This window comes from Xyrauchen texanus, chromosome 19 (genome assembly GCF_025860055.1).
Source record: "Xyrauchen texanus isolate HMW12.3.18 chromosome 19, RBS_HiC_50CHRs, whole genome shotgun sequence".
Lineage (NCBI taxonomy): Eukaryota > Metazoa > Chordata > Actinopteri > Cypriniformes > Catostomidae > Xyrauchen > Xyrauchen texanus.
Window position 1 is genome coordinate 41,998,636 of NC_068294.1, and position 13,831 is coordinate 42,012,466.

At 41.2% G+C, this 13,831-nt stretch overlaps 1 protein-coding gene across 2 annotated transcripts in view; it reads left to right on the top strand.

The window, feature by feature from the left end:
- The first annotated feature begins 406 nt into the window (after nt 1-406).
- Nucleotides 407-13,831, top strand: part of LOC127659718 (protein transport protein Sec24B-like) — a 31,828-nt gene continuing 18,403 nt past the window's right edge. Inside the window, exons 1-9 of one of the 2 annotated variants that reach the window (XM_052149663.1) lie at nt 407-659; nt 2,118-2,774; nt 5,021-5,167; nt 6,126-6,233; nt 10,067-10,150; nt 10,248-10,411; nt 10,489-10,673; nt 10,791-10,893; nt 13,693-13,819. In XM_052149663.1, the coding sequence (XP_052005623.1) occupies nt 563-659; nt 2,118-2,774; nt 5,021-5,167; nt 6,126-6,233; nt 10,067-10,150; nt 10,248-10,411; nt 10,489-10,673; nt 10,791-10,893; nt 13,693-13,819 (1,672 nt within the window). In that variant the 5' untranslated portion in view covers nt 407-562. The remainder of the gene's footprint in view (nt 660-2,117; nt 2,775-5,020; nt 5,168-6,125; nt 6,234-10,066; nt 10,151-10,247; nt 10,412-10,488; nt 10,674-10,790; nt 10,894-13,692; nt 13,820-13,831) is intronic. The other variant, XM_052149664.1, reaches the window with a different exon arrangement.

The following is a 13,831-nucleotide window of genomic DNA, read 5'->3' on the forward strand; positions in this document are numbered from 1 at the left end:
TTTAAATATATGTTCACTTTTATTTTGGAGAGCTTTCATTGATCTGATCCTTCTGATCGTTTTTTTTTTTACGCATTTATTCCTCAATATTTCCACTAAATACAGGTTATCAGATAAAACTTCATGTTACATTTCGCTCATTTTAACCAAAGTTAATTTTATTTTATATTATTTTTTATTCTTGTACACTTTTATTTTGAAGAGCTTTCATTGATCTGATCCTTCTGATAGTTTTTTAAAAAAAATTTCACACTTTTATTCCTCAGTATTTCCACTCAAAGCAGATTATTAACTAAAAATTCATGTTACATTTCCCTAATTTTAACCAAATTTTATTTTATCATGTACACTTTTATTTTGAAAAGCAGTCAATGATCTGGTCCTTCTGTCACTGGCTTCGCTGTTGTTGATCTCTCTGGATGTAGCGGCTCGTGATCGGATCAGTCCGTCCGTTCTGTCAGACCCACCGTTTAGCTGAGGGCCGGTCGATGGAGACCCACAACTGGTGACAGCGTTATTTGCCTTTTGACGTTATTGAGGATCGTGAAACGCTCGGATAGAGATGTCCACACCGGGTTATACCAACCCGATCTCGTCCGTGAATAACTACGGCATGAACGCGAAGCAGAACGGAGGCGGAGCGGCATCCTGTCAGAACGGTGCGGGAATAAAGCTAAGATACCCGAGTTAGCGGCTAATAGATAATCACATTTAAATGGCTGAGTCAGATATGACAACAGGTTTTGTGCTAAGCTAAAATGCTAACGGCTAAACACATTTAAATCAAATTGAAAGGCTAAAATGCTAAGTGCAAAGACAACTGGATACAGGCCCGAGTTAAAACACTTGTCCTCTGCCTGTCTGGGGTGAAGACTTAAGCTCTGTAGATTAACTGTGTTATAATATATATATATATATATATATATATATATATATATATATATATATATATATTCCTTTCATATAACTCGTGTATTTTTATGTCAATAACTGTAGTCAGTCTAATGCACCTGCTGCTGTGTTGTTTTTATCCTCGTTTTAAAACGGTTGATGGTGCGTGTGATTGATCCTTTCAGGCCTTTTCATGTTGTAGATCTACATTATGAACCAAAAGTGTCATAGTTGTTAATATGTGACTCTTTTTGGATCGCAGTTGTGCTCAGGTCACCGCTCTTTATTTACTGTAAACAGTTTGTCCAATTGACTTCTATTTTATCCGTCCTTCATAAAGCATATAATCCTATATTTACAGTAATCTGGTCATTTTATCTCCATTAAATGCATTTAAAGTAAATTAAAGGAATATTCCGGGTTCAGTACAAGTGAAGCTCAGTCGGCAGCATTTGTGGCATAATGTTGATCACCCTCCTTCGACTCGTCCCTCCTTTTCTTTAAAAAAAGCAAAAATGGAGGTTACATTGAGGCACTTACAATAGAAGTCAATGGGGCCAAATTTTGGAGGGTTTTGAAGCTTATTATTTTATAGAAGCACTTGCGTTCATTCTTCTGTTAAAACTCATGTATTGTTTGAGCTGTGAAGTTGCTTGAATCATAATTTTCAATTTCGTTTTGGGTTTACGGTATTGAAGTTGTAAAATTGGGTGTAACTTTGCACAGAAAAAATTAGTGAGCGAATTTATCTCACTAGAATCATGTTAACACACATATATTGTTTATATCTTATAGCTATACTTTTGAAACAGTGATTATATTATAGTTTACTGTTGGCCCCATTCACTTTCATTGTAAGTGCTTCACTGTTATCCAGAGGGACAAGTCAAAAATATAATTTTGCTGTAATCAACATTATGCCACAAATGCTGTCGATTGAGCTTGTATTAAACCTGGAATATTCCTTTAAGTAGGGCTAACATTAGCAGCAATTAGCTGTGTATCTATCTTTCGTAGATATTGCTTGATACACGAGTGACAGGTGCGTGTTGTTAAATTTCCATCTTGTAATACAGCCATAGAAAAAGGTAAATTTGTCTACAATATTTCCTCATTTGCATTAAACCTGTGATTTGTCTCAGTAATGAGGAAAATTCACATGTGTCATATTTGAATTGCATTTGCATGTTGGTGTTACTAATCAAAGTGATGTTGTTTTTTTACAGGTCCGGCACAGACGTTCCCTTCCGTGTATCCTGCGACCGGCTACTACAGTTCTGCTCCACCGCAGGGTTACGCCACTATGGTGGGACACAGCGCCCCTCCATCTGGGAAAGTTTCAAGCCCAGGCTATAGTGCAAACTATTACATGAACAGCCATGCCCATGGGGGAACTGTACCAGGGGCATCTCTGTACCCAGCACCACCAGGTACGCACCAGTACACCCCCTTTAATGCACCAGCACCCAGAGCGTCTCTCCACCACCCAGTACAGTCATTTCAGCAGGCCACGCCGCACACGATGCCAGCCGGATACTACGAACAGCCACATAAGCACCCCTCACAGGGGCAAACTCATGCCCAGCCTCAGCAGATGCAGCCCAGCTTGGTACCAGCATCCAGCGGCAACAATCTCGGTGCCCCGCTGTACCCCATCGTTTCTTACCCATCAGCCCCTGGTAGCAGTCAGTATGGCACGCTGAGATCGTCTCAAACAGCCGCTGGGCAGCCACTTGTTAACACGGTAATGCAACCACCGCCGACACAGAGTTCTTTGCAAACGTATTATCAAGGGAGTGGGGCCACACCCACACCACCTCATCAAGGTTACGAAGCCCCGCCTCTCAGCCAAACAGCCACTGTCAACGGCCAATCAAGTGCAGGTTTGTATTATTGAGTTTTTCAGTGGATTTATGCTATGATATAAAACAGTGTGAAATCTAGGAAGGATACAATACACGTTGCAATACTTGCATCAAAATACATTGTGATGCATTACAAAATGTACGCAATATTTCTAAATTAAAGGACAAAAGATGACTTAAAGGGACAGTTCACCCAAAAATTTTAATTCTCTCATCATTTACTCACCCTCATGCCATCCCAGATGTGTATGACTTACTTTCTTCTGCTGAACACAAACAAAGATTTCTAATCGAATATCTCAGTTCTGTAGATCCATGCAATGGTGACCAGAACTTTCAAGCTCCAAAAATCACAAAAAGGCAGCACAAAAGTAATCCATATGACTCCAGTGGTTTAATATATATTTTCAGAAGCGATGCAATCACTTTGGGTGAGAAACGGATCAATATTTAGTTCCTTTGTTATGTAAATCTCCAGTTTCACTTTCAGAATGTGAAAGTGAAAGTGGAGATTTATAGTTAGAAAGGATTTAAATATTGATCTGTTTCTCACCCACACCTATCATATCACTTCTGAAGACATGGATTTAAACACTGGAGTCGTTTGGATTACTTTTGTGCTGCCTTTATATGCTTCTAGGATGGCATCTAGGATGGCATGAGGGTGAGTATATGATGAGAGAATAAACATTTTTGGGTGAACTATCCCTTTAAGTCATCTTTTGTCCTTATAAGATAGATTATCCTCTATTTACTTTAAGTTGTGCCTGTGGTTTTGTAACTAAATAGGACTCTGTCATGTGCTTAAAGTAAATTGGCCTTTCACTTCATTCAAAGATGGCCACTTTGATGGGATTTTGAAATGTATTTGACCGTTCAGGCACGTATCCGCAATACCACTAGCGTTCACAGATCACACGCACATGTTCAACGCTCACACACATAAGCCACCTGTCAATCAAACAGCGTGCGGCTGTTTACTAGATCGCTAGATAATTATAAAATCACGTGCTCTGGATTATTATAACAGCAGAATAAGAGTATAAACTGTGTAATTAGTGACAACCGGCTATATTACAAAAATTATTTTGCTATTGGCATAATAATCAGGTTACTTGTCTGGTCAGGCAAGTCAAATTCTCGTGGCTAGTGGATTTTTTAAGGGGCAAGCGTAAATGTCGAGCCCTGTGTGTACTTATACAATGTCATCATTTTGTAAAATTAAACTGGATTTTATATTAAGTAATAATTACAGCCATTTGTTTGGTACTTTCTAACATTTCTAATTTAGGGTTGATTGAGCAGCCTAAAACCTTTTTATTTGACTTTTTTATTCTTATTCTTATTTAATGTGGTTTTTGACGTTATACTTTGTTATACATTTTCAAGAAAATGATATAAAAGAAATGTTCCCTGTTCAAAACAAGCTAAGCTCAATCGACAGCATTTGTAGCATAATGTTGATTATAACATACTTTTTTGTAAAAACATAATAAAAAATTGCTGTTACAATAAGGCGCTTAGAATGGAAGCGAATGGGGCGATCTATAAATGCTCAAATACATACCGTTTCTGAAGTATAGCCACAAGACGTAAACATGCAGTATGTGTTAGCATGATGTTAGTGTGATGAAATTGCTTACAGGGTTTATCTGTGTTTTTTTGTCATGGCGATTAAGTTGGAAATACACCGATCAGCCACAACATTAAAACCACCTGCCTAATATTGTATAGGTCCCGCTTGTGCCGCATAAACAGCACCAACCATGTGATTATCTAATTATCTAATCAGCCAATCGGGTGGCAGCAGTGCAGTGAATAATATCATGCGGGTCAGGAGCTTCCGTTAATGTTCACATCAACCATCATAATGGGGAAAAATGTGATATCAGTGATTTGGACCATGGCATGATTGTTGGTGACTAGAGTCATGTTAAAATACACATTGTTTATGTATCGTGGCTATACTTTTGAAACAATTTGTATTTTAATGTTCTGGATTGGCCCCCATTCACTTCCATTGTAAGTGCCTCACTGTAACTGTGATTTTGAGTTTTGTTAAATAAACGAGTGACAAGTTGAAATAGCTTTTTTTGGTAATCAGCATGATGCCACAAATGCTGTTGATTGAGCTTAACTTGTATTAAACCCGGAACATTCCATTAATGCACACATAAATACAAAATATCAAAACAAGGATCTCTTACAGTCATTGTAAGAGACTGATATTGATTTTTTTCATGTTTTATCTGATGTATTTTTAGTTCAGCAACACTATAACCAAAACCTTCACGATCCCATGAGCCATCATTATGCCGGGGCACCTTCCAGCTCAGAGGCCCACGATAGAGAGAGAGCACCCTTGGGAACCCCCGGCACCTCTGTGCATTCCTCACCAGGACACCATTCAGGTACGAATGATCCACTTTCAGAGGTCATCCATGTACCTTCATCAAATGCCATGTAGTTGGCATTTCATTTCTTGCTGTAGTAGAGTTTCCTGTATTTAGACCGATGACGTGTGTGTGTGTGTGTGTGTGTGTGTGTGTGTGTGTGTGTGTGTGTGTGTGTGTGGTGAATCTCACAAAACCGGAAAAGAACATGAATGTGTCATATTTCACAACAGAATCAAAAGAACACAAGAAACTAGACATTTCAAGTTTGTCAATACACTGTAATGATGGCTTTGAAAGTTTAAACTGTTTTTAAAATTTTTAAGTTTGAGCGAGTGCAATGTAAAGCAGATTAAAGGCCTTTTGCGGGTTTGTTTACACTTGAATTTTTGACAATTTCAGTTTGAATTAACGAGCATTCCGTGGCCCGTTTGAACATTCCGTCAGTGTAACTCTGTGGGATGTTTCAAATTCTTGATCTGCTGTGCCAAAACCAATGTGACATTATTTTTATGACAATTAAGCAATCCTTTTCATTTACTATATGCAAAAATATATATTTTGAGTGGAAACACGACATGGACATGTTTTCGTGAGATTCACCTTGCTGCTCAGATCGATCACAGTCTTTCTCAGATCTGTTTTGTTTTTTATTTTTGGTGTCATTTCAGATTTATTTAGTCTCTTCTCAAAGTATAGAGCTGCGATACTTTAGCTAAACGTTTCATTCATTTCTCATGTCGACTGATAGCCGTATATTCCTTTCACTCAGGCAGCATTTCATTCATATTTCTTTGCATATTCTTTTACACGCTTTGTGCTGTTCGGGTTTTGGTCATATTTTTGTCCTCCTCATGTGCGATTTGGGTAGAAAAAGCACAGATCCCCAGTTCTGATCACCCTCTCTCTTCCTATACTCAAACCCATCTGTCTCTCTCTCTCTCTCTCTGTCTCTCCGATGGTTGATGTATTTCAGGGATGCTGTACGGTGACCACAGGGTGAATAACGCTGTTAGCTCGGCTGCAGACGATCACTCCTCATCCAGTTCTGACCATGAGGAAGAGGATGAGGATGAGGAAGCAGGTCTGCTTTTGCTTTTATTCCTCCACTCACCTCCGTTCCTCACTTTGACATTCCTTCATCTCTCCATTCCAGATTTCCACCTTTTCCATCCCTCCATCTCCTTCCCTTGCATTTTTCTGCTTCATCCCAGTTAATCAATCACTTCAACTCTATAAGTACCCATGAACACACACACACACACACAAACCTTTTCTGTTCTTGAGATGTTGCTTCAATATATCCACATAACTTTCCTTCCTCATGATGCCATCTATTTTGTGAAGTGCACCAGTCCCTCCTGCAGCAAAGCAACCCCAACAACATGATGCTGCCACCCCCATGCTTCACGTTTGGGATGGTGTTCTTCCACTTGCAAGTCTCACCCTTATTCCTCCAAACATAATGATGGCCAAACAGTTTTGCTGTGGATATAGATACTCGTCTGCCGGTTTCCTCCAACATCTTCACAAGGTCCTTTGCTGTTGTTCTAGGATAGATTTACTCTTTTCGCACCAAATTATGTTCATCTCTAGGAGACAGAATGCAGCTCCTTCTGGTGTTTATACTTGCGTACTATTATTACTATAAGTGTTATACTTCTAACATTTGTAGTATAATGCCATTAAGAAAAAAAAGTGAAACACTATGCAGTATGCAACTATAAACTTTTAAAACTGTATTGCAACATGCAACATTTGTCACATGACTTTAAAACATGCATGTTTAATTCGGCAAATGCCACCCAGTTATGGAAATAAATAGTTGTTTTGCATTTTAATCCAGTTTTTTGTGTCTTTTGGCAGTCTGATCAAATAATGAGTCAAGAAGAACAAGTTTTGGCAAATACAGTAGGTCATCCATGCATGCGGATTTGCATACTGTGCTCTACTTGCATTCTATGTGCTGCATACTGCATATATAGAATGAATTGTATGGCAGTACACCATTCCAAACATACCAGCATCACACACATTTCCATACTATCCTGAAATGCCCCCTTTTACATGTACATGTAAACTCTTAAAACATCCTGTACAGACTGGATGTAATAATGAGAAATGTGTCATTACTTCCCTTGAACTCCTCATGCCATTAACTAGGACGCAAGAACTGTTTGTTGTGTAGATAAATGTGATTTTACATTAAAGATGTTAAGTTTACTTTGACCTTTAGCAGCCCTGTTTTAGCTCCTGTGTGTGTGTGTGTGTGTGTGTGTGTGTGTGTGTGTGTGTGTGTGCGCGTGTGTGTGCGCGTGTGTGCGCGTGTGTGTGTGCGTGTGTGTCTGTATCTTTGTGTGTGTGTGTGTGCGTGTCTTTGTTTGTGCACGTGTGTGTGTCTGTGCGTGCACGTGCGTGTGTGTGTGTGTGCGCGCGCGCGCGTGTCTGTCTGTGTGTGTGCACGTGCGCGTGTCTGTCTGTGTGTGTGCACGTGCGTGCGTGTGTCTGTCTGTCTGTGTGTGTGCACGTGCGTGCGTGTGTCTGTCTGCGTGCTTGTGCGTGCGTGCGTGTGTGTCTGTCTGCGTGCGCGTGCTTGTGCGTGCGTGCGTGTCTGTCTGCGTGCGCGTGCATGCACGTGTGTGTCTGTGTGCGTGCGTGCACGTGTGTGTGTCTGTGTGCACGTGCATGCGTGCGCGTGTGTGTGTGTGTGTGTGTGTGTGTGTGTGTGTGTGCACGTGCCTGTGTGTGTGTGTGTGTGTGTGTGTGTGTTTTAGAGAAACCTCTTATGATCTATGAGCGTTAGTGTCATGGGCAGGTTTATATTTAGCTCTTCATTATGAAATATAATTTCTCATAAGAGTTTGGATGTGTCATGTCCAAGCCTGTTACTGATTCATCACATACACTCCAGAGGTTACATCCTCTTTACAGACTTTCCTGCACCTTTCACTGCTGTGAGTGGGAGTGTATTGATAAAACTCCCTGTGTGTTATCAGGAGGTTTGGCTTTCAGATGGTCCCTAAGGAAAAGTTCTACCTCTGATGGCAGGTCATTTATCTCTCCTGAGTTGATGAATTGCAGCTGTGATGTAGTGTGCTTCTTACATTTTTAAGGCAGCTCCTTAGATTCAACACTAAATGGCCAGTGTCCTTAAAAAACATGAAACAGTATTTGCAACGCAAATATTCACAATCCAGATAACCGCTCTGTACAGATGTGGTGAGAAGAATATAATTTCAGAATGCTGTTCTGAGATGCGGGTTGGCGCTGTTTTGGCGGCACAACAGGGACCTCCACAATATAAGGCAGGTGGTTTTAATGTTCGGTGTGTGTGTGTATAGACTGAGAAGCTGCTGCTATGAACAATAATAAGGACCGCTTCACAGCTTGTGCTGTTTTCCCCTTACCTTGTCGTGTGTGAAACGTCACATTAACAGTACAGTAGACAAACTTGTTATATTCGTCATACCTCTCCCACTGCTTCGTTCTTAACTGCTGAATAATTTGTTGTCTCACAACACAATGCTAGTATTCTTCACACTCTGTGATGTCATGACAGTGCAGCTGATGTCTTAAAAGAGCCACACGTGTTTTGCGACATGAGCAATCGGCTTATGCGGCCGGTTAAATTACCGATCACCGATGTTGGCCGATACTGATCAGTGTCTGATTGAAAGAGATATATATATATATGCCGATACTGTATACTCTAATTCAGACCTGTATTTTGTGCAGTTATATACTGGAGTAAACGTTTCAGAGAATGTGGTTTCATTTCTTTAGTGCAGACTGCTGATCCAGTGAGTGAACAGATTGAACATGGGATAACAGGAGCTTAGCCAATCACAGTCTCTCTCTGTGATTAGTGTCAGGTTAAGCTCTCAGTGAGTTTATTACTCAGTCTTCTCCATTGAGAGGATGCTTTGTACTGCAGTGTTACTGATTCAAGCACTCAATCGCTTGAGTCTTCCTTAACCGAACTTGAACCAAACTCTCTGTAAGTGGATTATAAAGTGAAGGGAATAACACAGTTTTCTTTACACACTTCACACGACACTATCCCTGACCTTAAACATGGACTCAATGTGGTTCCTTTTAGTTGTGATAAGGTCTCTGACTATTTTCCGGAACACGCGATTATTTGGAATTCTGGTAAAAAACACGGAAGAACTTTTCACAATGCAAGTAAAGGGAATCACATCTCTGGGGGATGTCTGAGTTTCTTTTTTTTCTTTTAAGGGGTGTGAGTTTGTTTGTTGAATTCACATAAAAGTCTAAATACTTGTGAACCCCTCCATCGACCGGATTCACTGAAATATTTCAAGAATATCAGCTCAGTGAGTATTGATGCTGACTATCACCCCTGGAGTCATGAGTTTGAATCCAGGGTGTGCCGAGTGACTCCAGCCAGGTCTCCTAAGCAACCAAATTGGCCCAGTTACTAGGGAGGGTAGAGTCACATGGGGTAACCTCCTCATGGTCATGATTAGTGGTTCTCGCTCTCAATGGGGCGTGTGGTGAGTTGTGCGTGGATCGTGGAGAGTAGCATGAGCCTCCACATGCTGTGAGTCTCCGCGGTGTCATGCACAACAAGTCACGTGATAAGATGCGCGGATTGACGGTCTCAGAAGCGGAGGCAACTGAGACTCGTCCTCCGCCACCCAGATTGAGGTAAATAGGGATTTTTTTTTTTCCCCCGTTTTTTTTTAAAATGTTCTTCATGACTTTTTGGTATCCGTGGGTGTTTGCTTTTTTTATTAAAACTAACAGGTTTCAATTTTTTTCTTTTGTTATATGAAGGTCACATTAAAACAGAGTTGTAAACTTCTATAGATTCTGTAGTTTCTGATATTGTGAATAAGTTGTGTGTGCAAAAATATGAAACCAGTCATAAACAGCAACTCCCACATCTCACAGGTGGAGACAGCTCATCCACAACCACAGGCAGTGCTTCTCCGGTTCCCAACAGTTATGAGTCTCTGGAGGGCGGCAGTTACCCAGGTACACCCACACAACACACAATGTGACCTCATAGTGCCAGATCTACACATGAATGATGTGTTGACACTTATCGTATTTTAATCTTTCCTTCCTACAGCAGATCTATCGGCTCCTGCTGGCGTGCCCCCTAAACAGGCCCCGCCCTTCGGCTACAACTATCCAACCATGCATCCTGCTTACCAACAAATTCCCGCCCCTTTAACAGACTCCTCCCCCTCTCACAGAGGTTACAACCCAACAGGATACCAGCCGAACTCACAGGTACATATAATGGTGCAAATTTGTGATGTTTCTTTGTAAGAGTTTTTTTTAAGTCGCCTTCCTGTTTGTCCGTGCAGCCGTTCCCGTCTCTTTCCGAGCTGTCATCAGCGTTGGGCGGTCTCAGCGGCGTTCCTGACCTAGAGGTGGAAACCTTGAGACCTGTGAATCTACTCCAGGAGAGAAACATCCTTCCACGCAAACGCACACCTCCACCTGAGCCCAACCTGAGCAATGACCTCCGCAATGTCAACTGCAGCCCAGAGTAAGACAGCAGAGAGATGACGCCTGTCTGTTTGTTTTCATATGGTTGTGGTTTAACACCACAGGTGCACATATGAAGATATGAGTTTCCCTTTCATTCTTTCTCTCTTCCTTCCAGCACGTTCCGCTGTACTCTCACTAACATTCCCCAGACTCAAGCTCTGTTAAATAAAGCTCGCCTGCCTCTCGGATTACTGCTGCATCCCTTCAGAGATTTAACGGTAGGACTCAACCTTCTCTTGCTTTTTTGAAAAGAGTTGGTAAAACTACTGTAAAGTTACTCCCCAGTCCACACAGAACATTCATTGATTCATTGATTATGAGCTCACTGACATATGGTGTCCATATTGACATATCAACACCTGTTTAGTGTTCAGCAACTTGGCCCATCCTGATGAACAAAAGAGAGAACTATACACTAAAGGTTAGCCTAGAGTAGCAGGTTAGATATAGACAGGGTTGTGAGGGTTACTTTTGAAATGTATTCCACTACAGATTACAAAATACATGCTGTAAAATTTAATTTGTAATGTAATCTGTTAGATTACTCAAGGTCAGTAATGTATTCTAAATACTTTGGATTACTTCTTCAGCACTGGTAGATTTTTTAATTTGTTTTGACTCTAAAAAGTTTTCTTGATAATAATAAGATCGTGTCTGGTAACATGTGCATGTAAAATGTCTAGAATTAGCATTTTAGCTTAGCATAAAGCTAACAATTTACACAAGGTTTATTTCTATTTCTTCTGCTCCAAACTTATTTCAAACTTACTTCTCTGTCTGCTCATATGAATGTAACATATCGTAAATAAAATGCAAAGTAATCTCTTCAGTAATCAAAATACTTTTGGGGGGGGGCTGAGTAGCTCAGCGGGTAAAGATGCCGACTACCACTCCTAGAGTCACGACTTCGAATCCAGGGTGTGCTGAGTGACTCCAGCCAGATCTCCTAAGCAACCAAATTGGCCCGGTTGCTAGGGAGGGTAGCATCACACGGGGTAATCTCCTTGTGGTCACTATGGTTCGCTCTTGGTGGGGTGCGTGGTGAGTTGTGCGTAGATGGCGTGGGCCTCCACACGCGCCATGTCTCCGTGGTAACGCGCTCAACCAGTCAAGTGATAAGATGTGCGGATTGACGGTCTCAGAGGCGGAGGCAGCTGAGATTCGTCCTCAGGCACCCGGATTGAGGCGAGTCACTACGTCACCACGAGGACTTCGAGCAAAATTGGGAAATGGACATTCCAAATTGGAAGGAAAAAAAAAGAAAAACTTTTAGAATGTAACTGTATTCTAATTAACAATGATTTAAATTGTAACTGTAGTGGAATACAGTTACATATATTTTGTATTTTAAATACGTAATTCCGTTACATGTATTCCATTACTCCCCAACCCTGCATATAGAAGTCTTAAAGGTACAGTAGCAATAACAGACCATTTAATTGTAAGGGTCAATGAAATTACGACTGTTTTTGTTTTTTAAGACTTTAGGGGGTAAAAATAAATAGTTCCTGTTTAGGGTTAAGCTTAAAGGCCCCAATGTACTTCTTGCGAAATCGAAGAACGGACAAGATTTCGAACAAAATATGTCCAAAAAGGTGTTTTTGAGTTTGATTTGGTGGTTTGAAAGCATGAACTTTCAGTAAAACGTCGTACCTGCTGCTGAACACCATACTGCAATTGGTCTATGCCATCGGGGGTGTGACTTGCTTCTCCATCTACTTTTGACACTGACAGCTGATTCCAGTCATATTTACATTTATTCATTTGGCAGACGCTTTTATCCAAAGTGACATTTTATCAATTTCTGTATTCCCTGGGAATCACGTGCCCTGCCTAGCGTAGCTGTTTTTTCATGAGCCTCAACGCTGCTGATCCCTGCTTGTTTGAGGACTTCAGTGTTAGTAACGAAGTCACTCCAGTGGATGTTTAGGATGGTACGGAGGCAGCGCTGATGGAAGCATCCAAGCAGACGGAGGTTCTGGCTGTAGGTGACCTGGGATGCTGCACCATATAGGAGGGCGGTCAGTACAACAGCTCTGTTGACGCTGATCTTTGTAACCCTCTTGAGACTGGCATTGTGCCACACTTGTTTATAGAGTCTGCCAAAGGTACTGTTTGACTTGGCTAGTCTGTTGTCTATTTCTTTGTCGATCTTGGCATCAGAGGAGTTCACACAGCCTAGGTAGGTGAACTGGTGAACTACGGTGCAAAAAACATCCCGTGAGCTGCAGTTCTGTAGACGGAAATGCCTTGTTGATAAGAGAGATCAACAGAGAATGTCTACGGTAACTCAGATAACCACTGCGTACAATTGTCATAATGCTATTCTGAGATGCGCTGTTTTGGCGGCACGATTGGGACCTACACAATATTAGCCAGGTGTTTAATGTTGATCTGTGTTTATTACTTTAAATCGTTATTGAGTGGTTAAAACGGCTTCCTTTATTGATCATGTCAATTCTACTCATAGAATGAGGCAAATAGTCATTGAAAACACATTTTAGTTAAGATTAAGATTCAACTTTATCCCAACTGAGCTGGGGTCAGAGCACAGGGTCAGCCTTGAAACAGCGCCCCTGGAGCAGATAGGGTCAAGGGCCCAACAGTGGTATCTTGGCTGTGCTGGGGCTTGAACCCCCGACCTTTTGGTCAGTAACACAGAGCCTTAACCGCTGAGCCACCACTGTTGTATTAGTTGATGATTACATGGTCCTCATAGTAAAATGGTCCTCCAAACGCCTCCCCCAGTGTTGTGGCTGGTATCTGAATGTTTGCAAATAGTGTACCGTTGCTCGACTGTTTCAAACTTCTTTCTAGCTCTGAGCGAAGAATGAAGAAGAACTGCTCTGTGAGTATATTGGGGCCTTTACTCTGACTTTCCTCATGAGGGTAAATAGAGCTGACATTTGTGACTATGTTGATTACCACCAACAAATTATTTTGACTCGTTCTTTCGACTTAACTTGTACCGAACCCGGAATATTCCTTTAATAGCCTGTGTCTTTTTCTCTCTGCAGCAGTTACCGGTCATCACCTCTAACACTATAGTTCGTTGTCGTTCATGTCGGACGTATATAAACCCTTTCGTTTCATTTCTGGACCAGCACCGGTGGAAGTGCAATCTCTGTTACAGAGTTAATGATGGTAAGAGCCTAC